This window comes from Mobula birostris, chromosome 11 (genome assembly GCF_030028105.1).
Source record: "Mobula birostris isolate sMobBir1 chromosome 11, sMobBir1.hap1, whole genome shotgun sequence".
In the NCBI taxonomy this organism is placed as follows: Eukaryota; Metazoa; Chordata; class Chondrichthyes; order Myliobatiformes; family Myliobatidae; genus Mobula; species Mobula birostris.
In genome coordinates this window covers 62,302,321-62,329,974 of record NC_092380.1, presented here as the reverse complement: position 1 = coordinate 62,329,974, position 27,654 = coordinate 62,302,321, and the positions used below count along the sequence as shown (strand labels likewise).

At 42.5% G+C, this 27,654-nt stretch overlaps 1 protein-coding gene across 1 annotated transcript in view; it reads left to right on the top strand.

The window, feature by feature from the left end:
- Positions 1-5,447: 5,447 nt before the first annotated feature.
- saal1 (serum amyloid A-like 1) overlaps positions 5,448-27,654 on the top strand; it is a 45,445-nt gene continuing 23,238 nt past the window's right edge. Inside the window, exons 1-7 of the mRNA XM_072272326.1 lie at positions 5,448-5,559; positions 6,443-6,595; positions 12,233-12,340; positions 19,451-19,534; positions 21,043-21,122; positions 24,965-25,024; positions 26,868-26,983. Coding sequence (XP_072128427.1) covers positions 6,470-6,595; positions 12,233-12,340; positions 19,451-19,534; positions 21,043-21,122; positions 24,965-25,024; positions 26,868-26,983 — 574 coding nt within the window. The 5' untranslated portion in view covers positions 5,448-5,559; positions 6,443-6,469. The remainder of the gene's footprint in view (positions 5,560-6,442; positions 6,596-12,232; positions 12,341-19,450; positions 19,535-21,042; positions 21,123-24,964; positions 25,025-26,867; positions 26,984-27,654) is intronic.

The window sequence follows — 27,654 nt, the reverse complement described above, 5'->3', positions numbered from 1 at the left end:
TCTTCACTAGGGAGGACACAATCTCCCAGATGTAATAGTGGTCGGAGGACCTAGGGTAACGGAGGAACTGAAGGAGATTCACATTAGGCGGAAAATGGTGTTGGATAGACTGATGGGACTTAAGGCTGATAAATCCCCGGGCCTGACGGTCTGCACCCCAGAGTACTTAAGGAGGTGGCTCTAGAAATCGTGGATGCATTGGTAATTATTTTCCAATGTTCTATAGATTCAGGATCAGTTCCTGAGAACTGGAGGGTAGCTAATTTTATCCCACTTTTTAAAAAAGGAGGGAGAGAGAAAACAGGGAATTATAGACCAGTTAGCCTGACATCAGTGGAGCGGAAGATGCTGGAGTCAATTATAAAGGATAAAATAGCGGAACATTTGGATAGCAGGAACAGGATCGGTCTGAGTCAGCATGGATTTATGAAGGGGAAATCATGCTTGACTAATCTGCTGGAATTTTTGGAGGATGTAACTATGAAAATGGACAAGGGAGAGCCAGTGGATGTAGTGTACCTGGACTTTCAGAAAGCTTTTGATAAGGTCCCACATAGGAGATTAGTGGGCAAAATTAGAGCACATGGTATTGGGGGTAGGGTACTGACATGGATAGAAAATTGGTTGGCAGACAGGAAACAAAGATTAGAGATTAATGGGTCCCTTTCAGAATGGCAGGCGGTGACTAGTGGGGTACTGCAAGGCTCAGTGCTGGGACCGCAGCTATTTACAATATACATTAATGATTTAGATGAAGGAATTAAAAGTAACATTAGCAAATTTGCAGGTGACACAAAGCTGGGTGGCAGTGTGAAATGTGTGGAGGGTGTTGAGATAATGCAGGATGACTTGGACAGGTTGGGTGAGTGGGCAGATGCATGGCAGATGCAGTTCAATGTGGATAAATGTGAAGTTATCCACTTTAGTGGCAAGAACAGGAAGGCAGATTACTATTTGGTGTCAAGTTAGGAAAAGGGGAAGTACAATGAGATCTTGGTGTCCTTGTTCATCAGTCACTGAAAGTAAGCATGCAGGTACAGCAGGCAGTGAAGAAAGCTAATGGCATGTTGGCCTTCATAACAAGGGGAGTTGAGTATAGGAGCAAAGAGGTCCTTCTGCAGTTGTACAGAGCCCTGGTGAGACCACACCTGGAGAATTGTGTACAGTTTTGGTCTCCAAATTTGATGAAGGACATTATTGCTATTGAGGGAGTGTAGCGGAGGTTCACGAGGTTAATTCCTGGGATGGCGGGTCTGTCATATGTCGAAAGATTGGAGCAACTGGGCTCGTATACACTGGAATTTAGAAGGATGAGAGGGGATCTGATTGAAACATATAAGATTATTAAGGGATTGGACACGCTAGAGGCAGGAAACATGTTCCCGATGTTGGGGTAGTCCAGAACCAGAGGCCACAATTTGAGAATAAGGGGTAGGCCATTTAGAATGGAGTTGAGGAAAAACTTTTTCACCCAGAGAGTTGTGGATCTGTGGAATGCTCTTCCTCAGAAGGCAGTGGAGGCCAGTTCTCTGGATTCTTTCAAGAAAGAGTTAGATAGACCTCTTAATGATAGCAGAGTCAAGGGATATGGGGAGAAGGCAGGTACGGGGTACTGATTGTGGATGATCAGCCATGATCACAGTGAATGGCGATGCTGGCTCGAAGGGCCAAATGGCCCACTCCTGCACCTATTGTCTATTGTCTATTGAATGGAGACAGGCAAGCCCTATTGACATCAATGGATCTGGGGTTGAGAGGGTGAACAGCTTTAAGTTGCTCAGCATAAACATCACCGAAGATCTCACGTGGCCTGTACATAATGGCTCCATGGTGAAAAAAGCACAACTGCACCTCTTTCACCCAGCCGGTTGAAGGAGTTTGGTGTGGGGCCCCCAAATCCTAAGAACTTTTTACAGGGGTACAATTGAGAACATCCTGACTGGCTGCATGATTGCCTGGTATGGGAATTGTACTTGCCTCATCGCAGGACTCTGCAGAGAGTGGTGCGGACAGCCCAGCGCGTCTGTAGATGTGAACTTCCCACTATTCAGGACGTTTACACGGACAGGTGTGTAAAAAGGGCCTGAAGGATCATTGGGGACCTGAGTCACCCCAACCACAAACTGTTTCATCTGCTACCAACTGGGAAACAGTACTGCAGCATAAAAGCCAGGACCAACAGGCTCCAGGACAGATTCTTCCACTAGTCCATCAGACTACGTAACTCATGATGACACAACTGTATTTCTAGGTTATGCTGACTATCCTGTTGTGCGTACTATTTATTATAAGTTACTATAAATTGTACATTTAGACAGAGATGTAATGTAAAGATTTTTACTCCTTGTATATGAAGGATGTAAGTCATAAAGTCAATTCAATTCAATTGTCCTTCACCCAGTTTAATTTCTCCTACACCCGTTTCTATTTCAGTTAATCAGTTTAGTTCGTTCAACTCATTATGTCATTGATCCTTAGCACCTGTTTGTTATCTTTGTTTAATCATGCACTGGGCTATGTATATACCTATAAAGTAATCAAGACTTTATTTGGAAAGTGGTCTATTACTTAATATGATACTTTATTTAAATAAATACAAAAAAGCATTTAATTTTTTGGGAAATGAATGTTTGGAAATCCAGAATTTGCTCTTTTCTACTGACACATTAATGCAGAAGACAAAAAATAAACATCTTAAACAAAATTTATATTTTAAAAAAATCGAGGGTGCCTAAGATTTTTGCACAATACTGTATTTAAAGTGGAGGTTGACAGGTTCTTGATTTGTCAGTGCATCAAAGGTTATGGGAAGAAGGCAGGAAAATGGGGTTGAGAGGAATAATAAATTAGGCACGATGAAAAAGTGGAACAGACATGATGGGACTTGAATGGCCCAATTCTGCTCCTATGTCTTTTGGTCTGAATTTGTTACTTTCTCCCTGAGCTGATGGCGTGTGATAAGGTAAATTGTCATTAGTTAGCAAGCGATGCTGAGAGTTGAATGTAAATTGGTGCCAGGATCTTGGCCTGACTGTTTACTTTATACTTTATAGTCGCCAAACTATTGGTACTAGAACATACAATCATCACAGCGATATTTGATTCTGCGCTTCACACTCCCTGAATTACAAATATTAAATATTAAAAATAATTATAATTAGTAAATATTAAAAATTTAAATTATAAATCATAAATAGGAAATAGAAAATTGGGAAGTAAGGTAGTGCAAAAAAACCGAGAGGCAGGTCCGGATATTTGGAGGGTACGGCCCAGATCCCGGTCAGGATCTGTTCAGCAGTTTTATCACAGTTGGAAAGAAGCTGTTCCCAAATCTGGCCGTACGAGTCTTCAAGCTCCTGAAGCTTCTCCCAGAGGGAAGAGGGACGAAAAGTCTGTTGGCTGGGTGGGTCGTGTCCTTGATTATCCTGGCAGCACCGCTCCGACAGCGTGTGGTGTAAAGTGAGTCCACGGACGGATAGTTTATTCCCCATCATAGATGTTGTCTGACTTGCTGGGTTCCTGCAGTATTTTAAGTGGGTTGCTCAAGACTTCCAGTATCTGTAGAACCTCTTGGGTTTGTGAGCATAGTGTAAACTTTTTACCAGCTTGGTCATATTGCTAACATTGTAAATTTAACTAAATTAGACTGATTTTGTTGACCGTTCCCTTAGTGGTGAGTTCTGGGACACATCAGCCAACTTTCACCTCTGCCAGTTGGTGGGTGATAATGCAGCAGGTGGCGTTGAGGATGTCACATTTTTCATCTCTCATGTTGCTTAAATCTATCATCCCTTTCAAGGACTGTCTTGTGCTATCTGCAGTCTCCACAGAATCAGAATTGGGTTTATTGTCACTGACATGCGTACGTCATGAAATTTGTTGTTTTGTTACAACAATACAGAGCAAGACATAAAAACTTCCATCAATAAATAAGTATTGCAAAAGAGGAAGAATGAGGTGTCAACATCTGAGGCTCTATCCTGGGCCCAATATACTGATGCAATTATAAAGAATGCACGGAAGTGTCTATATTACATTAGGACTTTGAGGAGACCTTGTACGTTACCAAAGGCTCTTAGCAATTTTCTACAGATGCACCATGGAGAGTATTTAACTGGTTGCATCACTGGCTGGTTCGGAGAAGCCACTGCACAGGAGACTGGGAGAAGAAGCTGCAGAGAGTTACACACTCAGCCAGGTCCATCATGGACACGAGCCTCCCCTGCACTGAGAACATCTTTAAAAGATGATACCTCAAAAAGACTGCAGCCATCATTAAGGACCTCCATCACCCAGAACGTGCCCTCTTCTCATTGCTACCATGGTGGAAGAGATACAGGAGCCTGAAGACATAAATTGCTTTCTTTTTGCACTAATTTATTTTAATTTGTAGTTTATTATTATTATGTATTGCACTGTACTGCTACCACAAAACCATTCTCATCCTCAACAATTTTAATTTTTCCTCCACACTTTAATTAGCTTGGAGTAATGGAGCCAACTACAGGTTCATGCCTTACCGTCAGGCATGAATGCGGCATCCATCCCCAGCGATGGACGGCACGTCCATACCTGCACTCTCGAGAGTCCAGTTCGCCAAATCCCCAGGGGATTGCAAAAGTGCCACATCATTTGGTCAGCTCAAGAGTACATTCTTAAAAAGAGAAATTACTGATGCCAGATTGCAGTGATCACAGCTCACAGGTATATCTAGAAGACAAAGCATATCTAGTAGTTTTGTGAGCTAGCTACAACGTGTTGCTGTTGGTCGCTGGCACCATATGTACAACATATGCCCGTGATATTAAACCTGATTCTGATAGTGTTCATTTTGCATCGATTGACCGTTCAGAAATATTGCATTAATTATTGGTGTAGAAAGTACCAGAAGCAGTGTAGCCTCATATAGTAATTTGTTTAGTCACAAAATGCCATAGGTAATTTAATGACCAAATAAGTCCTTTTTTTTTGGTGGTGTGGGGAGGGAGGCAAACAAGGAAACACAACATGGTCTTTTTTTCCTCAGCGAGGGGTTACTAAAAACAGGAGGACATCGGTTTAAGGTCATAAGTAAATGATTTAAAAGGGACATCAAGGGCAGCTTCTTTGCCTATTAAATGTGGTGTATTTGGGATGAACCGCCAGAAATAGTGGATGAGGCAGGCACATAGCGCATGGACAGGAGAGACGTGGAGTGCTATGGGCTGATGGGACTCGCTCACTGGGCAACACAGTCTATGGAAAGGCCTGTAACTGGAGGGAGGGTGCGGACTCCACGGCGATACCGAGGGGCGTCAATCAGGCGGGAAGCGCGGGAGGGGGAGGGTGCGGAGCGACGCCGGTCAGGCCAGGCGGGAGGAGCGTCCGGAGCGACGCCGATCCGGCAGGCGGCGCCGTGGAGGGAGGGTGCGGAGCGACGCCGATCCGGCAGGCGGCGCCGTGGAGGGAGGGTGAGACAAATTGCTGCTGGGTATCCACCGGAGAGTGGACTGATTCTTTTTATGTATATATTGCTTACGGTTAAAACGAAGATGAGAAGGATTTAGGATTCAGTCTGTGGTGAGTTTGATTCCACGCAGTCGGTGTGTGAGCGATCCTGTGCAATTGCCGCTCACCGTTGCCTCGCTCGACGGGAAGCCGGCGGTGACAAGCTGGAGGACCAACAGGCGGCCGTCTCCGCAGCCACGGCCCCGAGCCCTGTCCCTCTTCAGCCCGGCTGTGTGCAATGGGGCTGAGCCACGTGAAGTGTCAGCCCGCCGTAGCAAATTCGGTTGGTCTTTGAGCTGGACAACTCTGTACTTGGTCAAAGCTCGTCGGATTTGCCCCCGAAACCTGCGGTTCTTCCACCTGTCTCCGAATGACTGCATGTCAGGAATAACGTGGGTGCTGGTTGTTAGAAAGATGAGTTTAAATCGCGCAACTTTAAATTGTTGGAACCCAGTTAAGTTTTCACTTCCCACAGGCAATGTTAGAGACCGGTAGATCATAAACACAAGAGATCCCACAGAGGCTGGAAATCCAGAGTAACACTCAAAATGCCGGAGAAATTAGCCATTAAATATGGGGAGGAATAAAGAGTCGACGTTTCTGGGCAAGATTCTTCCTCTGGTTTTGGCCCGAAATATCGACTTTTTATTCCTTCGATGTCTGACGGCCCGAGTTCCTTCAGCATTTTGTGTTAGAAGACCGGTGATGGATTTCTGCACTCTGGAAACCCATGCAACCGGTTAAAATTTGATTAGATCCTGATGAATTTTAAAAAGGCGGTTAATATTTGCTTCGACAGAGGCTTCTTCTGGTCAGGTGATCTGTATGCTTGCTATGTGGGGCTGTTGTTCTTTATGGCAGCCGAGGTTAGGCATGATGTTCAATATGTGTAGACTCTCTTCCTGCATATAATAACCACCTTATTAATACGCCTTCCCTATGCTTCCTTTGGCAGGATTGTTTGAGCGTTTAAAGTACTGAGATGGATCGCAATCCATCCCCACCACCGAGTGATGAAAGTGACAGTGAGACCACTGGAGCCGATGCAATTGGAAACACAGTTTATAGCAAACACTGGTTGTTTAGCACACTCATGCAACTAATCAAGGTAACATTTGCGTCATGCCCTTGAATGGGGTGCATAATAATGCAACAGATAATATGGCATCAGAATAGATTTCTGTAGTTGGTTCTTGTTTGGAGACTAGGGTGCCAAATTAATATAGTGTTGTTTTCCAAGCCAACCCACAGCCTAAATCCAGAGGACTTGTAATTTTTTAAATGTATATCACTCCAACTTAAACCATGCATACACAAGTTGGGTCCTATTCTTTTAGTTCCCCAACTCATAATGCATTTAATAAGGCTAAGTATTTTATTAGTGAGGTGTTGGACCAGTCTTTTGGAACTCAATCTGAACCTAGCATGTGTTTTCACATGCTTGGGTCATTGTCATCTTCTAAGTGGGAAATGTTGAAAGTTCTGGGTTTTGAGAAAAAGCAATGTATGTTGTGTGGACACCAGAATAAGGTGATTATAATGTTCAGCATAATAGTGTCCTTTAGGAAGGAAACATATGAACAACTTAGTGAGGGAGCAGAAGAGCTTTACAAATTTCTGTCAGGCCAGAGAAACTTCAATTATTTGGAGAGAATAAAGAAATTGGGATTGTTCTAAGGAACAATCAAATAAAACGGAAAGTTCACTCTAAGTAAGTTTGTTATCAAAGTACATCTATGTCGCCATATACAACCCTGACATTCATTTTCTTGCGGGTGTACTCAATAAATCTAATAATCATAATAGAATCAGTGAAAGACCGCACTAACAGGGCAGACAACCTGTGTGAAATAGACAAGAAACTGCAAATACAAAAAGAAAGGGAAAAAAATATCGAGAGCATGAGATGAAGGGTCCTTGAAAGTGAGTCTACAGGTTGTGGGAACAGGCAGCGATGGGGTAAGTGACGTTATCCCCTTTGGTTCAAGAGCTGATGGTTGAGGAGTAATAACTGTTCCTGAACCTGATGTAAGCCCTGAAGCTTCTGTACCTTCCTCCTGATGGCAGCAGTGAGAAGAGAGCAAGTCCTGGGTGGTGGGGGTCCCTGATGATGGATGCTGCTTTCCTGTGATAACGCTCTGAGTAGATGCGCTCAATGATGGGGAGGGCTAGACCCATGATAAACTGGGCTAAATCTACTACTTTTTGTAAGATTTTCCGTTCAAGGGCATTGGTGTTCATATCAGGCTGTGATACAGCCAGGCAGTGTACTCTCCACCACACATCTATAGAAGTTTATCTATGGAAATGCACATTAGTATCAGTAAAGCAGAGGTTAAGTGTGTAATCTGGGAAAAAGTCAACCGAATGTGGCAAGAAAGATGGGACAGGGAGGGGAAAGGGAGGCATTTATATCAAATACAAATAGGGTAGGTAATGGAAACAAGAAGAGAGGAAATTGTGTGGACTAGGTTAAGGCTGGGGTATTGTGCATTAAACAAAACATTGAACATGATAGGGAAACACCAGACAGGATTGTGTGAGGAATGTCAGGAAGAGGAGTCAGTAGAACATGTAGTTTTGTGTTGCAGGAAGTATGGGATACAGAGAGAGATGATGCGAAATAAATTAAGGGAGTTGGGGATGCAGGAATTCACATTAAAAGGGTTGCTCGGCATGGGTGAGAGAGCACAAGTCCAGGTATTTTTAGTGTTTTTAAGGGGTACAGGGGTTTTTTTTTATAGGATATGATGAATAAACAGGAATAGGATACTAGGATGGTCAAAGATGGGAGGGTGAAGTGTAGGTTCGTGTGTGTGTGTGATTGGGTGAAGGGATTTAGAATGAATGTCTAGTGCACATCCCGGAGCAGAGGGTGGCGGTAATGCACCATTAAGCTGGATGCCAACCGCCGAAAAACAAGATACAGACAGACAGAAGTTTATCTAAGTTTTAGTTGTCATGCTGAACCTTCACAATTTCCTAAGGAGGTGGAGGCGCTGCCGTGCTTTCTTCGTAATTGTACTTGTGCACTGGGCCCAGGACAGGTCCACTGAAATGATTACACGAGGGATTTAAAGTTGCTGACCCTCTCCACTTCTGATCCCCCGAAGAGGACTGGCTCATCGATCTCCCGTTTTCTTCTCCTGAAGTCAATAACCAACCTCTTGGTCTTGCTGACATTGAGTGGGAGGTTTTTGTTGTGGCACCACTCAGCCAGAGTTTCAGTCTTCCTCCTGCATGCCGATTCGTCACCACCTTTGATTCGGCCCTCAAAAATGGTGTTGTCAGCAAACGTAAATAATGTATTGGAGCGGTGCTTAGCCATGTGTAAAGTGAGTAGAGTAGGCTGAACACACGGCTTGGTGGTGTATCTGTGCTGATGGAGATTGTGGAGGAGATATTATTGCCAACTGACTGGGGTCTGCAAGTGAGGAAATCGAGGAGCCAATTGCACAAAGAGGTAATGAGGCCAAGGTCTTGAAGCTTTTTGATTAGTTATGCGGGGTGATGGTATTGAATGCTGAGCTGTAGTTGATAAAGAGCATCTTGATGTATACGCACTGGGATCTGTTCCAGGGTGGAGTGAAGAGTCAATGAAATTGCATTTGCTGTGGACTTGTTGCTTTGATAGGGAAATTAGAGCAGATCCAATTTTCTTCTCAGGCAGGAGTTGATGTGTTTCATCACCGACCTCTCAGAACACTTCATCACTGTGCTACTGTACAGTAGTCATTGAGGAAGGTCACCACGTTCTTCTTGGGCACTGGTATGCTTGAAGCAGGTGGGTACCTTACACTGCGGAAGTGAAAGGTTAAAGATCTCAGTGAACACTCGGGCCAGTAGATCAGCACAGATCTTTAGTACTTGGCCAGGTACCCTGTCCGGGCCGGATGCTTTCTGTGAGTTTACCCTCTTGAAGAATGCTTGCACGTCAGCCTCAGAGACTGAAATCACAGGATCCTTGGGGGCTGTAGGAGTTTGTAATGGTTCCTCCCTGTTTCAGTGGTCAAAGCGAGCATAGAAGGCATTGAGCTCAGCAGGAAGTAAAGCCCTGTTGTCACCTATGTTGCTTAAATTCATTTTGTAAGAGCTGATAGCATTGAAGCCCTGCCACAGCTGTCGAGCATCCTTATTGAGCAAGATCTGAATTCTGATCTGAAGTGCTATGAAAAGAGTCATAAATGATAAATGATACAGCACAGAAGTTAATCATTTGGCCCAGTGTGTCTGTGTCAACCCACCTCATTTCCTGCTTTCTTTACCTTGTGCACTACAAATTAGTTTTCCTTTGTGACAATTCATTTCCCCTTTTTAAAGCCCTGATTGACTTACTTACTATCCCGAAAGGGAGAGGTGTTAGATTATTCCACACTCAAAAAAAAAGTGCCTTTCATTCCCTCTATATATTCATTATCACTTTATATATCCTATGATCAAATTTGTAGTATCTCCTTTTAAAAATAATTGTAAATCTGCATGGGGGATAAAAGAGAAAGGTCAAAGGAACATGCAAGGAAGGGACCTAATCACACTGCTTGTTCTATCAGAGAGATAATGCCAAATTTGCCATTTGGTGTTGTCAGCTGAAATTCGTCAAACAAATCATTTTCTGAGCTTGATTGCAGTTTCCTGTGATGATCAAATGTTCATTGAGGCTGATTTGTCATTTTTATTGAGTGAAACTAAGTAAACTATTCTCTTTATTGGCATATGAGTTTGTACAAAAAGGGAACTGACCCACGAAGGTTTGATCTCTTTGTATTGAGATAATAGATGCCAGTAAGGATAACATTTGAGGGGCAGTGTGCGTGCTGATTACTGAATTGCCCTAAGTAAGGGGAGGAAAATCAGCTTAGCTTTATTTTCTCATTGACTGTTCACCTAATCTCTCTTTTGAACATCCCCTCTGGTTAAAATGAATTGGTTAATTCTTACTAGCTCCTGCCTGATCTTGGTGAGCAAGTGCAGAGGATGCAGTTTTGCATAATTTTGCTGTTCTATTTTGATATAAACAGAAACCTAGAAAGTAGTAACAGGAATAGGCCTCTAACTCTGACTCCTCATCTTGTTTTCTCCAGTCCTGCTGAAGGGTCTCGGCCCAAAAAGTCATCTATACTCTTTTCTGTAGATGCTGTCTGGCCTGCTGGGTTCCTCCAGCATTTTCTGTGTGTTGCTTGGATTTTCAGCGTCTGCAGATTTTCTCTTGTTTGTGGCAGGAATAGGCCATTTAGCATGGTCAGTGCATATTCTCTAATTCAGTACCATATTCCTCAGCTCTTCCCTTGAGCCATCAGTGTTTAAAAATATTTTTACCTCTTCCTTAAACGTATTTAGTGACTTGGCCTTCTGTGGGAGAGAAGCCATAGTTCAGTTCAACTGAACTGATTTCACCACCCATGGACTCGCTTTCAAAGACTCTACAACTCATGTTCTCAGTATTATTTATTATTTGTTGTTTTTCTATTTGCACAGTTTGTTGTCCTTCACATATTGGCTGTCAGTCTTTGTGTATGTGTAGTTTTTCATTGATTCTACTACTTTTTTTGTTTCTGTAAATGCCCGCAAGAAAACAAATCCCAGGGTTGTATATGGTGACATATAAGTAGTTTGATAATAAATTTACTTTCAACTTTGTTTTCAAGTAGCCATTCCAGAAGATGAAAATGTTAATGCTTTAATTAGAATCCATTACAAATATTAAATATTAAAAATATTAAAAATAGTTAAAATCAGAAAATATTAAAAATTAAAATTATAAATCATAAATAGAAAATAGAAAAATGGAAAGTAAGGTAGTGCAAAAAAAAACGAGAGGCAGGTCCAGATATTTGGAGGGTACGGCCCAGATCTGGGTCAGGATCTGTTCAGTAGTCTTATCACAGCTGGAAAGAAGCTGTTCCCAAATCTGGCCGTACGAGTCTTCAAGCTCCTGAACCTTCTCCCGGAGGGAAGAGGGACGAAAAGTGTGTTGGCTGGGTGGGTCATGTCCTTGATTATCCTGGCAGCACTGCTCCGATAGCGTGTGGTGTAAAGTGAGTCCACAGACGGAAGATTAATTTGTGTGATGTGCTGCGCCGTGTTCACGATCTTCTGCAGCTTCCTTCGGTCTTGGACAGGACAACTTCCATACCAGGTTGTGATGCACCCTAGAAGAATACTTTCTACGGTGCATCTATAAAAATTAGGGAGGGTTTTAGGGGACAGGGCAAATTTCTTTAGTTTTCTCAGGAAGTAAAGGTGCTGGTGGGCCTTCTTGGCAGTGAACTCTGCTTGGTTGGACCAAGTCAGGTCATTTGTAATATTGACCTTGAAGAACTTAAAGCTTTTGACCTGTTCCACTTGCGCGCCACCGATGCAAGTTGGGTCGTGTGGTCCGCTACTCCTTCTGAAGTCAACAACCAATTCCTTTGTCTTGCTGACGTTGAGGGATAGATTATTGTCTTCGCACCATGCCACCAGGTTCTTAATTTCCTCTCTGTACTCAAACTCATCATTACCCGAGATACGGCCTACAATTGTTGTGTCATCAGCAAACTTATATATTGAGTTTGATAGAAATTTGGCTACACAATCATGGGTGTATAGTGAGTACAGCAGGGGGCTGAGTACACAGCCTTGTGGGGCACCGATGCTCAGAGTGATTGTAGAAGAGAGCAGGGTAACTTGTTTTAAAAAAAAAATGCATATATAAAGCCTAATGTCAAGTGCCACATAAATTAATTATCCCATTTTACTTTCTTAGTTTGTCTCTGCGGAGGATGAAAAGGCAGAACTTTTGAAAGCAGACACACAGCTGGATGAGGATCTGGAGAATGAGATCTGTAAAGTCTGGGACATGTCTATGGATGAGGTAACTAAAGAACAATGTGGAGCTTGAAGGCAATGTTGATTAACATCTGTTTGTTGATGGTTAGTGTTGGAGGCATTGTTCATCTAAAATGCAACCAGACCATCAGCTGTGTGTGGTTGTCCACTTAGAATCACAAATGTTTTGCTACAGGTTGCTCCATCTCTACAACTTCCTTTCATACTCCACATCACATCACTGAGAGAACCAGAATCTCATTTTGTATCAAGCAACACACATCAAAGTTGCTGGTGCACGCAGCAGGCCAGGCAGCATCCCTAGGAAGAGGTACAGTTGACGTTTCAGGCCGAGACCCTTCGTCAGGACTAACTGAAGAAAGAGCTAGTAAGAGATTTAAAAGGGGGAGGGTGAGATCCAAAATGATAGGAGAAGACAGGAGGGGGAGGGATAGAGCCAAGAGCTCGGCAGGTGATTGGCAAAAGGGGTATGAGAGGATCATGAGACAGGAGGTCCAGGGAGAAGGAAAAGGGGGAGGGCGGTGAAAAGCCCAGAGGATGGGCAAGAGGTATAGTCAGAGGGACAGAGGGAGAAAAAGGAGAGAGAGAGAGAGAGAGAGAATGTGTGTATATAAATAAATAACGGATGGGGTACGGGGGGGAGGTGGGGCATTAGCGGAAGTTAGAGAAGTCACTGTTCATGCCATCAGGTTGGAGGCTACCCAGATGGAATATAAGATAAAGATGAAGCCGCACTCCAACCTGAGTGTTGCTTCACCTTTACAGTAGAGGAGGCCGTGGATAGACATGTCAGAATGGGATGTGGAATTAAAATGTGTGGCCACTGGGAGATCCTGCTTTCTCTGGCGGACAGAGTGTAGGTGTTCAGCGAAACGATCTCCCAGTCTGCATCGGGTCTCGCCAATATATAGAAGGCCACATCGGGTGCACCGGACGCAGTATATCACCCCAGCCGACTCACAGGTGAAGTGTCGCCTCACCTGGAAGGACTGTCTGGGGCCCTGAATGGTGGTAAGAGAGGAAGTGTAAGGGCATGTGTAGCACTTGTTCCACTTACAAGGATAAGTGCCAGGAGGGAGATCAGTGGGGAGGGATGGGGGGGACGAATGGACAAGGGAGTCGCGTAGGGAGTGATCCCTGTGGAATGCGGGGGGGGGGCGGGGGGGGGGAAGATGTGCTTAGTGGTGGGATCCCGTTGGAGGTGGCGGAAGTTACGGAGAATAATATGTTGGACCCGGAGGCTGGTGGGGTGGTAGGTGAGGACCAGGGGAACACTATTCCTAGTGGGGTGGCGGGAGGATGGAGTGGGAGCAGATGTGCGTGAAATGGGGGAGATGCGTTTGAGAGCAGGGTTGATGGTGGGGGAAGGGAAGCCCCTTTCTTTAAAAAAGTAGGACATCTCCCTCGTCCTAGAATGAAAAGCCACATCCTGAGAGCAGATGCGGCGGAGACGGAGGAATTGCGAGAAGGGGATGGCATTTTTGCAAGAGACAGGGTGAGAAGAGGAATAGTCCAGATAGCTGTGAGAGTCAGTAGGCTTATAGTAGACATCAGTAGATAAGCTGTCTCCAGAGATAGAGACAGAAAGATCTAGGAAGGGGAGGGAGGTGTCGGAAACGGACCAGGTAAACTTGAGGGCAGGGTGAAAGTTGGAGGCAAAGTTAATAAAGTCAACGAGCTCAGCATGCCTGCAGGAAGCAGTGCCAATGCAGTCATCGATGTAGCAAAGGAAAAGTGGGGGACAGATACCAGAATAGGTACGGAACATAGATTACCAGAATAGGTACGGAACATAGATTATCTTGCTTCAGAGGTGAATAATAACATTACATACTTAAAACACCTGATTTGCACCTGATTTTTTAATTTTCATGTTTTTTTAGATTCCCTGTAGAAAGGGGATCTCAAGAATTTGTATTTTTCTCTCAGTAATGTAGCACAATGAAATGTCAAGGAGTTTTATTCTGAATGCAGCAGTAATGTAGAAAGTTTATTCTGCTATTGCAGCACACTTTTCATTCAAGCAAAGTTTAATGGCCGCTAAGTTGAGTTTTCCAATTGTATGTCTTCAGTGCCTCTGACTTTTTATGAAGTGTAATTAATGCTAGCAAAATGTGCTGCAAAATCTGCCTCAGCAAGGACCTGGACCCACTGCAATTTGCCTGTTGCCACACTAGGTCAAAGGGAGACGCAATCTCAATGGCTCTTCACACGGCCTTAGACCACCTGGACAATACAGACACCTTTGTCAGGATGCTGTTCATCGACTATAGCTCAGTATTTAACACCAGCATTTCCACAATCCTGATTGATAAGTTACAGAACCTAGGCCTCTGTACTTCCCTCTGCAATTGGACTCTCGACTTCCTAACCGGAAGACCACAATCTGTGCGGATTGGTGACAACATCTCCTCCTAGCTGACGATCAACACTGGTGCACCTCGGGTGTGTGCTTAGCCCACTGCTCTACTCTCTTTATACCCATGACTATGTGGTTAGGCATAGCTCAAATGCCATCTATAATTTACTGATAATACAACCATTGTTGGTGGAATCTCAGATGGTGGCGAGAAGGTGTACAGGAGTGAAATATACCAACGAACAGAATGGTGTTGCAGCATCAACCTTGCACTCAACGTCAGTAAGCCGAAAGAGCTGATTGTGGACTTCAGGAAGGGTAAGACGAAGGAAAACATACCAATCCTCATAGAGGGATCAGGATTGGAGAGAGTGAGCAGTTTCAAGTTCCTGGGTGTCAAGATCTCTGAAGACTTAACCTGGTCTCAACTTACCGATGCAACTATAATGGAGGCAAGACAGCGACTATACTTCATTATGAGTTTGAAGACATCTGGTATGTCAACAAAAACACTCAAAAACTTCTATAGGTGTACCGTAGAAAGCGTTCTACAGGCTGCATCACTGTCTGGTATGGGGGTGGGGAAAACACTGCACAGGACCGAAAGAAGCTACAGAGGGTTGTAAATTTAGTCAGCTCCATCTTGGGTACTAGCCTACAAAGTACCCATAACATCTTCAAGGAACGGTGTCTCAGAAAAGCAGCATCCATTATCTAAGGGCCCCAGCAACCAGGGCATGCCCTTTTCTTATTGTTACCACCAGGGAGGAGGTACAGAAGCCTGAAGGCACACACTCAGCAATTCAGGAACAGCTTCTTCCCCTCTGCCATCCGATTCCTAAAAAGACATTGAACCCATGAACACTACCTCACTTTTTAAATATATATTGTATCTGTTTTTGTACGATTTTTAATCTGTTCAATATACATATACTGTAATTGATTTACTTTATTTGTTCTTCTATATTATGTATTGCATTGAACTGCTGTTGCCAAGTTAACATATTTCACAACACGTGCTGGTGATAATAAACCCAATTCTGATTCTGGCCCTTGTTATATTAGTCTGGCTATTTAGACAGAAAAGCATCAAGCGTAGTTGTCACACTGTTTCACGTTGTATAATTGCTTACTGATTTTTGAGTGTGTGGTCATCTACATTTCAATGTTGGACACTGGAAGACTACTGACATGGATAGATAGTGGATTCTGGTTAATTGAGACTTTATCGGGACCAGTACATTTTGGCCCAATTAAGTGGCTGTTCAAATTAGCCAAAGTTTCATGCAAATAGTCAAAAACATATAAAAATGACAAGCTACTGTTTAACTGAGTAACTAATTGTGTATTTAAATGAAATACAGAACAAATTGGAGCACTAACGTTATTACTACAGTACTATAAAACTGTTGTTCCTAATTGACAGAGAAATTCATCCAGTGTATACTGCCATGTTCTTTTGATTAACTGCAAACGAACAAAATCAATTCAGACACCTAGTGGACTGATTACGCAATGTTTTTAGAGTCATAGGGTTATAGAAAAGTACAGCACAGAAACAGGCCCTTTGGCCTATCTAATCCATGCTGAACCATTTAAACCGCTTAGTTTTACTATACCCAGACCATAGCCGTCCATACCCCCACTATCCATGTACCTATCCAAACTGCTCTTAAACATTGAAATTGAGCTCACCTGCACCACCTACACTGGCAGCTTGTTCCATGCTCTCATAACCCTCTGAGTGAAGAGGTTTCCCCTCATGTTCCCCTTAAACTTTTCAGCTTTCACCCTTAACCCATGACCTCTAGTTGTACTCCCACTCAGCATTAGTGGAAAAAGCCTGCTTGCATTTACTCTATCTATACCCTTCATAATTTTGCATACTTCTGTCAAATTTCTCCTCAGTCTTCTATGTTCCAAGGAATAAAGTCCTAACCTACTCAATCTTTCCTTATAACTCAGTCCTCCAGACCTGCAACATCATTGTAAATTTTCTCTGTACTTTTTCAACCTTACTTGCATCTTTCCAGTAGGTAGGTGACCAAAATTACACACAATACTTTAGGTTAGGCCTCACCAATGTCTTACACAACTTTAATATAACATCCCGTCTCCTGTTCTCAGTACTTTGAATTATGAAGCCCAATGTGCCAGAAGCATTTTTTATGACCCTATCTACCTGTGCTGCCACTTACAGTGAATTATGGACCTGTACTCCCTGAACCCTTTGTTCTGCTGCACTCCATAATACCCTACCTTTCACTGTGTAAGACCTACTCTGGTTGGTCCTACTAAAGTGCAACACCTTGCATTTGTCTGCATTTAATTTCATCCGCTATTTTTCAGCTTACATTTTCGTCTGGTCCAGATCCTGCTGCAAGCTCTGACAGTCTTCCTTGTTGTCCATTGCACTGCCAATCTTGGTGTCATTCACAAGTTTGCTGATCCAATTAACCACATTATCATCCAGATCATTGATCTAGATGACAAACAACAATGGACACAGCACCAATCCACATAGCACTCCACTAGTCACAGGCCTCCAGTCAGTGAGGCAACCGTCTATTACCACTTCTCCCACAAAGCCAATGTCTAATTCATTTTACTACCTCATCTTGAATGGAAAATGACTGAACTTTCCTGACCAACCTCCCATGCAGGAACTTGTTAAATGCCTTGCTAGTGTCCACGTAGACAACATCCACTGCCTTGTTCCATCACTTTCCTGGTAACTTCCTTGAAAAAATCTACATGATTGGTTAGATATGATCTACCATGCACAAAGACATGCTGACTATCCCTAATCAGTCCCTGTCTCTCCAAATACTTGTATATCCATTCCCTGAGAGTACCTTTCAGTAACTTTTCCACTACTGATGTCAGGCTTACTAGTTTATAACTTCCTAGCTTATTCTTAGAGCCCTTCTTAAACAGCGGAACAACATTAGCTATCTTCCAGTACTCTGTTGCTAAGGATGATTTAAATATTTCTGCAAGGACCCCTACGTTTCTGCACTTGCCTCCCTCAGGGTCGGAGAGAACACTTTGTCAGGCCTTCTGAATCTAACCACTCTAATTTGCCTCAAGACAACAAACACCACCTCTGTAATCTGTATAGGGTCCATGACCTCACTGCTTCTGTGCCTCACTTCTAAAGACTCTGTGTCCATCTCCCTAGTAAATAAAGGAGCAAAAAATCCATTTAAGATCTCCCCCGACCTATCTCTTTTCACTCCGTGCATAGGTTACCATTCTGATCTTCCAGAGGACTAATTTTGCTCTTTAACGTAATGGTAGAAGCCCTTCACCTTGTCTGCTAGAGCAACCTCATGGCGCCTTTTACCCCTACTGATTTCATTCTTAAGTGTTCTCTTGCATTTCTCATACTCAAGTACTTCATTTGCTCCTACCTGCCAATACCTGCTATGCACCTCCTTTTATTTCTTAACCAGGACCTCAATATCTCTTGAAAACAAAGGTTCCCTAAACCTCAAAGTTGCTGGTGAAAGCAACAGGCCAGGCAGCATCTCTAGGAAGAGGTACAGTCCTGACGAAGGGTCTCGGCCTGAAACGTCGACTGTACCTCTTCCTAGAGATGCTGCCTGGCCTGCTGCGTTCACCAGCAACTTTGATGTGTGTTGCTTGAATTTCCAGCATCTGCAGAATTTCTGTTGTTTGCGTTCCCTAAACCTATTATCTTTACCATTTATTCTGAAAGGCACATACAAGCTATGTACTCTGAAAATTTCACTTTTGAAGGCCTCCACTTACTAAGCATATCTGTGCCAGAAAACAGCCTGTCCCAATCCACACTTGCCAGATCCTTTCTGATATCATCAAAATTGCCCTTTCTCCAATTTAGAATCACAACCCACAGACCAGACCTATCCTTTTCCATATTTACTTTGAAACTAAAGGCATTATGATGCAAAGTGTTCCTTGACACAAACTTCTGTCACCTGCCCTTTCTCATTCCCTAATAGCAGATCTAGTATTGAGCACACTCTTGTTGGGATTTCTACGTACTGGTTAAGGAGACTTTTCTGAACATATTGGACCAACTGTATCCCATCTAGTCCTTTTACAGTATGGGAGTCCCGGTCAATATGTGGAAAGTTAAATCATCTACTATAACAACCTTCAGTTTCTTGCAACAGTCTACGATCTCTCTACAGATTTGTTCTTCTAAATCCCGAGGGCTGTTAGGTGGTCCATAATATAGGCCCATTTTGATGATTGCACCCTCCAGTTCTTCATTTTCATTATAACATTCAAGATGATTGTCGATACCTTCAAATTCTTCATGGTCCCGAGCTTGTTGAAGTAGTGTAATTGTTTCATTTTCACTCATGGCCATTTCCAGCATCTCCCAAACCTGAATGCTTAAAACCACAGTTAGCAAAGCAGTTCCAAGTTGACTTACTGCTTATTTCTTGCCAACTGTTGGTGAGAAAAATCACTGCTTTTTGAACACAAACACACACAACTGGTGCTAATTAAAAACTTTGCAGTAAGCACAGTATGGCTTTTAATGGCCACACAAGTGCACACAACTGACGCTAGTTAGAAACTTCTGCAGCAGTCTTCTCTTCCATTTAAATGCCATAGTGTCCCAAAGAAGCGAAAGGAATCTTGACTATTTTTTGATTGGATTTTAATTTTTAAGTGTTGTCCCAAATAAGTGGCTGCCCCGATTAACCGATGGCCCTATTAACCAGAATCCATTGTGTTTCACTACAGCCTGCTAATGTAAAATTTGTTGTTGTGTTGCAGGAGGTTGCTCTATTTCTTCAGGAATTCAATGTTACAGGCATCTTATTAGGGATCATTGGTAAATCTAAGTGTCCTCGATTGACGGTAAGTGAATTGTATAGAAGGTTCACGGTTAATCCCAGCGTTGTATCTTGCTCTATTACAACCTTACACTGAATTCTGTAGGCAATTGTGCACACTCACATTATTGGGTTTGTTATAGTTTTGTCAGTTTTGCTGTGGCTGAGTAGGTGACTTGGCAATTAAAATACAGTAATGAAGGTAGCTATTATACTATTACTCACAGCATTGTGATGTAGTTTATAATGATACTCACTCCAATCATGTTAGTAATAATTATCATTTAAGGGTACAGGTTTCTACTTTATAATAAGATGTAATTCCCATTTCACTGTTCCATGATTAGCTAATTGGCTGATGCAAAATGACAAATTGGTGTTCAGGATCAGAAAGAAGTCTGGTTTGCCCTTATCATGGAAGCGTTCAGAGGGCAATCTTGGCTGATGCATGATGAGCACCTCTTCAAGTTCTTTCAGTAAGCAGATAGTTATGGGCAGAATAATGTCCACTGTAACTATCTTACTGTCAAAGTATCTTCTCTCTGTAACAATCTTGTCCTTTAAAATATTGATAGGATTATATCCATAAGTGACTCATTAAAAGATCTGGATATAAACTGAATGCCTGTCAGTCTCATAGCATTTCAATGGAGTAGGCTCCCAGAAGAAAAAGCTGCTTAAAATGAGTCACACGTTTATCTCATTGGGAAAATAATTAATGATATTGGGCAAATATTGTATGGGTATTCTGTTTTTGGTGATACTGAAGGTAGATGGTATTGCCTGAATTTTGTACTATTGCCTAAATTTGACTTAAGGTGACCTGTGTCTCAGTTATGTCCCCTGTGGTAACACTTATCTTTTATAGTGAAACACCCAGTGTTTTCGGGGCTTTGCTATTAAAGCTGTCCTATGTATCAAAGTAGTTTGTGAGCAGTGTGGTGATGAAACCTGAGGCCTTGCCGTGGGCAGCCCTGAAGGCCCTCTGACAGTTCATGCTGATGAAGAATTTTTCAGTTGCCTCTAAATATGCCTGATATCAAAGGTGTTCTGAAACATTTGAAATACATATAATTGCAAGTAAATACTTTACAAATACATTAAACTGCTTTAAATTAAAATGAAAATAAAAGAAGTCCCAAATCACTTAACTTTTGAATGGGTTTGTGACTAGATAGGAATTCTGACCCTGACCCCTCAGCCCAGGATGATGCACAATCAATTTTGAACTTGGTGGTGTGCTCAGTGTGTTCCATACCTCTGCAAAGTAATGCGCAACTATTGAAGTTACAAATGTGCTGATTTGCAGAAGGACATAGCTGACCTCTTGAAACAGCTAGCTAAGATAGGTAAGTATGACTTGCCCCATTGTCTTTACTGCATTTATACAGATTTTTTTCTTCAGAGATAAATGGTGGAAAAAGTTGTACGTATTCTGTAGAAAGAACGGCTATCAACTAAATGGCCATGTCATACTTACTTTTTATCAGTAGTACTGTGAAATTTGATAATATGACTTTTCTTTGAGATTAGGAGATCTGTGTTGGTATCCTGGGCAACATGGTTTGTTACAAGGAAACTTGTCAGTCAGTCACCAACAATGATAATCTTGTGTAAGTACTGGTAGGCTTACAGTGCTGCATTTTATTGCAACACATCACTAATATTATTAATCCTTGCTGTCATAATGGGGTTTTGGGGAAACTGGATAAATCCTCATTTTAGTGCATCCAATTCCTTTCCTGTGTTCCTGTCTCCTTGTATACAAAGTAGATCATAGGTATTTCTGATAAATGGAAGCCTCATGGAATGATTGATTGTACACCAAATAAATTGTTCTTTACTTTTCAGCAGTCATATACAAGTCACTTTATGAAGTAACATGAACTGCATGGAGTTGTATTCCACATATCCACCCAAAAAATGCCTTCTACATTATGGATAGACTGTGCATCAATAAATTCTGCTACTGTTGTCCAGTTGAAAAATGTCATTAAATTTGGTTGCGTTGTAAGGATTTCCTTCATAGTTATGTTATTTAAAACAAAACTACTTTGTGAAAGCAACATAACATGTAAATACCTTTTTAAAACTCAACTTGTCCACTTTTGGGACAAAACTTCATTTCTAGCCCAGATAGGATAAATTTTTTGTGGCATTCTTTGCCTTTAGAGATTGAGTTGTCGAAATCCATTTACTGGTAGGTATGTTGTGCAGAATAAAAAATGCACAAGCAATTTAGCATGGGCTTGGGAAGACCCATATCTGCGTGAATGTTGTGACACAATGTTGGGATGGAATAGGAGGATCTGTAGTCCTAATTTATTTCTTTTGTCACATCTGGGAGTTCCTGGTGGCTAGTGTATAGTGACAATTGCATGTAATTGGTTGATTTTGAAGAGTACAGAAGTATTAATAGTGACTATTTTAGTGTGTGGTATGACACTGAAATAGACTCGATGAGCTTAATGATTGAGCGTGTACCATATTAAATTCAATGAATCTACATAATCTTACAGGATTATGGCATATTAACCTAGTCAGGCTGGCGTTCTATAATATTGCACTTCCAGTTTGAGAAATGATGCATAGAAGCACTGCATTTTGTACGTAGTTGATAAAACTTTGTGACTTGGTGTTTCAACTTGATGGGATGACTGTTCTGCACAGGCAGGAACTCCCTTTCGGAGAAATGCAAAGGAGATGAAATCTGTGTGTACTGTACATTAACAAAGGTTGATGCACAAACTCTTGAATGCTGGCCACATTATCTGCTCAGGGAGTTTACTGTTGTGTTCATCACCACTGTCTACATACATACCCGCCGAGCTCGAGTCCCAAGGATGCATTGGAAGTGCTTTACATTATCATCATCTTTTTACAAAACAAGCAACTAGACAGTCTCTTCATAATTGAAGGAGATTTCAATCATGTTAACCGGCAGGCCATTTTACCCAAATTCCACCAATATGTTACCATGGCCACTAGGGGATCAGACTGGACCATGTTTATACAAACACACACGGTACTTACAAAGCCATCCCACACTCTTATCTTGGCCTCTCTGACCACATCTCCATAATGTTAATCCCAGCATACTGACTGCTGCTGAAAATGAAGAAACTAATCAACCAATCACTGTATGGCCTAATGAGGCAATCTCTATGCTTCAGGATCACTTTGAACGGATCATCTGGCAGATGTTTGAGGTATGCAAGACAGCGTCTGCCACGAAAGCTACCTCTCTCGCAGGTGAACAACCTCCAATCTGTCACAGCTGTAGATGTGAAAAGGAATCCGCAGAGAGTAAACTCAAATAAGGCAGCTGGGCCAGACAACATCCCAGACAGAGTACTCAGGGAGTGTACACAGCAACTCACTGACACCTTCACAGACATCTTCAACACTTCACTCATTCAGGCTGCTTGAAATCAGCCACTATTATCCCTGTACCAAAGAACCCTACACATTCAGAACTAAATGACTTATGACCAATGGCACTGATGTCAATCATCCTGAAGTACTTAAGATGGTTGATAATGGCACTTACCAAAACATCCGTTCCTGCCTCATTGGACACTCACCGATATGCTTATTGGCAAGACCACTCTACTACAGATGGCATAGCATCTGTCATTCATCTGGTCCTGACACATCTAGGAAACAAGAAAACTTGTGTCAGAATGTTGTTTCTGGATTTTAATTTGGCATTCAACACTATTTTCCCACAGTTCCAGGTGAACAAACTCCTACTCGTCTGTCTATACACACAAGTGGGTGTTGGGCTTCCTAACCAACGGATCTCAGATAGTCAGGATGTAGAACTGCTCCTCTCTCCCCATGATTCTCAACATGGGTGCCCCCCCCCCCCCAGGACTGTGTACTGAGCCCATTGCTGTACACTTTCTTCACACTTGACTGCATGGCCAAACACCCAAGCAGTCACATCGTCATTGAGCATATCTATATGAAACATTGCTGTAGAAAAGCAGCATCCATTGCCGAAGATCGTCACCACCCAGCCATGCTTGTTTCTCGTTGCTGCCATCAGATAGAAGGTATAAGTGCTTCAGGACTTGCACCACCAAGTTCAAGAACAGTTGCTACCCTTCAAGCATCAGGCTCTTGAACAAAATAGGATAACTACACTCATTCTACTTCTGGCGTTCCCACAACCAGTGATCACACTTTAAGGCGTCTTTATCTTGTTACTTCATGCTCGTTATTTATTTATATCAGCATTTACCCAGTTTGATGGCCATTGATCCTGTTGACAGTTACTGTTCTATAGATTTGCTAAGAAAAAGAATCTCAGTGTTGTATGTGGTGACATGTATGGACTCAGATAATAAATTTTACTTTGAGCTTTGAAATTTACTGATGACATGACTGTAGCTCTTCACCAACAATGAGGAGGGAGCCTACAGAGAGGAGGTGGAAGAACTTGAGGCCTGGGGCCAGGCAAATAATCACTTCCTTATTGTCAACAAGACAAAGGAGATGGTTATCGACTTCAGGAGGACTCGCACCCCTCTTTACCTTGGAGACGTAGCAATAGAAACTGCAAGCACTTTCAAACTCCTGGGAATTAACACCACATTCAACCTTGCATGGTCCCAGAACACATCCTATGCAGTCAGGACAGCTCACCAACACCTCTACTTTCTGAGGGGGCTGAGAGAGCTGGACTTTGCACATCCATACTTGTGTCATTTACAGATGCACAGTGGAGAGCATCCTAACAAGCTGCGTCACTGTTTGGTAATGGAAACTGAACTGTGGAGGACAGGAAGGCTCTGCAGTGGTTAGTCAAACCTGCACAATACATCACTGGCACCAGCCTACCTGCCATCGAAGATGCTGGGAAAGGGCCAGTAACATCATGAAGGATCCGGCACACCCTGCTCATGACTGTTTGTCCCACTCTCATCTGGGGGGAGGCTATGTAGCATCCATGCCAGGACCACCAGACTTAAAAACAGTTATTTTCCCCAAGCCATAAGACAGATCAACACCTCCACTCAATAACTCGACCACTACTTTATTATTTCCTATCAGTCACCTTATGTACAGTCTAGTGTCACTTTATAGACATAGAATCAATCTATGTATATAATCTATCTTATGTATTTATATTTATTGTGGTTTTTTTTTAGTATTATTGTGTTCTTTATCTTCCGTTTTTTTTGTGCTGCATTGGATCAGGAGTAATAATTATTTTGTTCTCCTTACACTTGTGGATAGGAAATTACATTAAACAATCTTGAATCTTGTTTATTTTGAAGCTGCCTCTTTGCTGCTTTGGATCTGAATTGGTTTTTGTAATCATGAAGCCAAGGTAGCAAAATAAGCCTAGCATTGCCTTTGATGTTAAATTCATTTATGGAAAATTATATGCTCCTTTGATTTGAGGTTAAGGGGTCTGAACTGGTGGTCTGTTTCTTACATGTCACAGAGAGGTACTACTGTTGCTACTGGGAGATTCTGACCCACCAACTCTCTTGGAGACCAGCAGGTAAGTAGCTATATGTTGCTGTATTATTCTGAGTATTAGAGTTACAGAAATTGTATGTTGCTTAATTACTTCATAGCTGAATAATTTTTTACAAACAAGAGAAAATCTGCCTCTCCCCCCATCCCCCACTTTCTGCTTTCCACAGGGATTGCTTCCTACATGACTCCCTTGTCCATTCATCCCTCCCCACTGATCTCCCTCCTGGCACTTATCCTGGTAAGTAGAACAAGTACTACACCTGCCCGTACACTACCTCCCTACACACCATGCAGGGCTCCAAACAGTCCTTCCAGGTGAGGCAACACTTCACCTGTGAGTCTGTTGCAGTGATATACTGTGTCTGGTGCTCCTGGTGTGGCCTCCTGTATATCGGTGAGACTCAAGGTAGATTGGGAGACAGCTTCGCCAAGCACCTATGTTGGTCATATTGGTCAATGGCCACCTCTTCCCAGCTCTTTACTTCACCCCTTCTTCAGATTTCACCTATTACCTTGTGTTTCTTCCTCCCCTCCCTCCACCTCCTGACTCTGACTCCTCATCTCTTTTTTTCCAGTCCTAATGAAAGGTCTTGTTCTTTTCCATAGATGCTGCCTAGCGTGCTGCGTTCCTCCAGCATTTTGTGTGTGTGTTACTTGAATCATTTCTTAATTTACCTTTGCACATTGGATCCAGTGTCTGACTGTTCTGAACCTGTTTGCCAGTTGTTTTATACGTTCAGTTTCAGGATCTGGGTATTGCAGGCAAGACCAGAATTTATTCCCCACCGCTAATTGCTTTTGGTAGTTGGTAGTGAGCGCTGATCTTGAATCACTGCAGTCCTCCTGGCAAAGGTACTTCCACAATGCTGTAGGTAGGGAGTTCCAGGATTTAAACCCAGTGACAATGAAGGGCTGGGGGTATTTCCAAATCAGGAGGTGTATGTCTTAGAGAGAACTTGGAGGAAGTGGTGTTTTCATGTGCCTCCAGCCTTTGTCCTTAATCGGATTCAGATTTAATCACCACATGTACATCAAAACAAATGACAGTGAAATGTGTCGCTTGTGTGTTAACAGCACACAGGATGTGCTGGTGTGGGTAGCCCGCACATTCTGGCACCAACATAGCATGACGTTGATGTCCAGCAGAACAACGCAACCAACACGTTTGTGGGTTGGGAGGTACTGTTGAAGTACCCCGGGCATTTTGTAAGTGATAAACTCTGCAGCCACTTTTGACCAGAGGTGAAGGGAATAAATGTTTAGAGTTGATGGGATACCATTCACAGGCTGCTTTGCCCTGAATGTCAAATTACTTGAGAGTAGCATACTCATTTTACCAAGTGGAGGATATTCTGTCACACTTCTGAATTGTTCCTTGTTGATCATGGAAAGGCCTTTGGGTGTTAGGAGGTTAGTCACTCGACGCAGGTCTCTGACCTGTTCTTAAGCCTTTGTATTTATGTGACTGGTGCAGCTGAGTATCTGATTAATGGGACCTGCCCCCTCGCCCTCCCCAGGATATTAAAGATAGGGTATTTGGCAATGCCATTGCCAGTATGCTTTTCAACTTGTGGCAGCTGCCGTGATTTATTCATTGCAAGTGGTTGATGGTTTTTATTGATAGTGGTTCACACAAAAATTCTATGAAATGTAAAAGTGACTGCACTGTTAATTGTTATACACAAAAACAGTGAAATTAAATTCCTTCCTTTCAATAGATGGTCCGCACCTTTGAGCTTTGCAGGGAGTGGTGATATTTACACATTTACCATTAATTACAGTAGGCTGAAATAGTAGGGTGCATTGACAGAAAAAGTGGCTTTTCCACGATGGTAAATAGTAAGGTAACCATTTCTCTTTGGCAGGTTAATACTAACCTGTCTTTCTCAGCCAGATGTTGCCACCATCTGGGTTGACCGAATCCGTAAGCAACCTGCTGTTCAGGACAATGTATGCTTCATAATGCAGAGCTCCACAAATGGTAAGTGGTTGTTATTACTTGCACACAAACTAGCAAGAAAGAATGCAAAGGAAGAATTTGTTATCATTAGTCTTGTTTTTAGTTTCTCACAGCTTAAGAAAGAATATACACCCTTGGCTGAGATTTTCAGAGTGGGGTGGTAAAATAGTTGTTCAGTAGGAGAATATGATGCATTATTTGGATGCATCTGAAATTGTAAAATGGAGAAGGATGGTCTAATGCAACTTTTGCTTGAGAAATTCCCAGCATCAGTGAGCTGTAGTTCAATGATATTGCCCAATCACTATTATGTTTACATTTTAATCCACAGACCACAAAATCTAAGCTGACATTTTAGTGCAGTGCAATGTTAGAGTGATTTCTTTTGAAAGTTGTATTTAAATCCAAGCTGCCTCCTCACATGAAACACAGCGAGGGAATTCTGCCAAGTGTCCCTCAGGCAGTACCTGGAGGTCATCATTGTATGTGAGACTTCTTATGGGCAATCAAATTGATGCAGTTCTTACATTACATCAGTTATGTGATTCTTGCACTTCATCATTGACTGAATTTCAGAAGTACTTCACTGGCAAAGTGTTTGGGATGTCCTATGAAAGATATTGTTTAGGTTCAAGTTTTTCCTGAGTGTTTGGGTAAAAGAATGATGAATGGAGTTTAATGTGGGGAAGTGT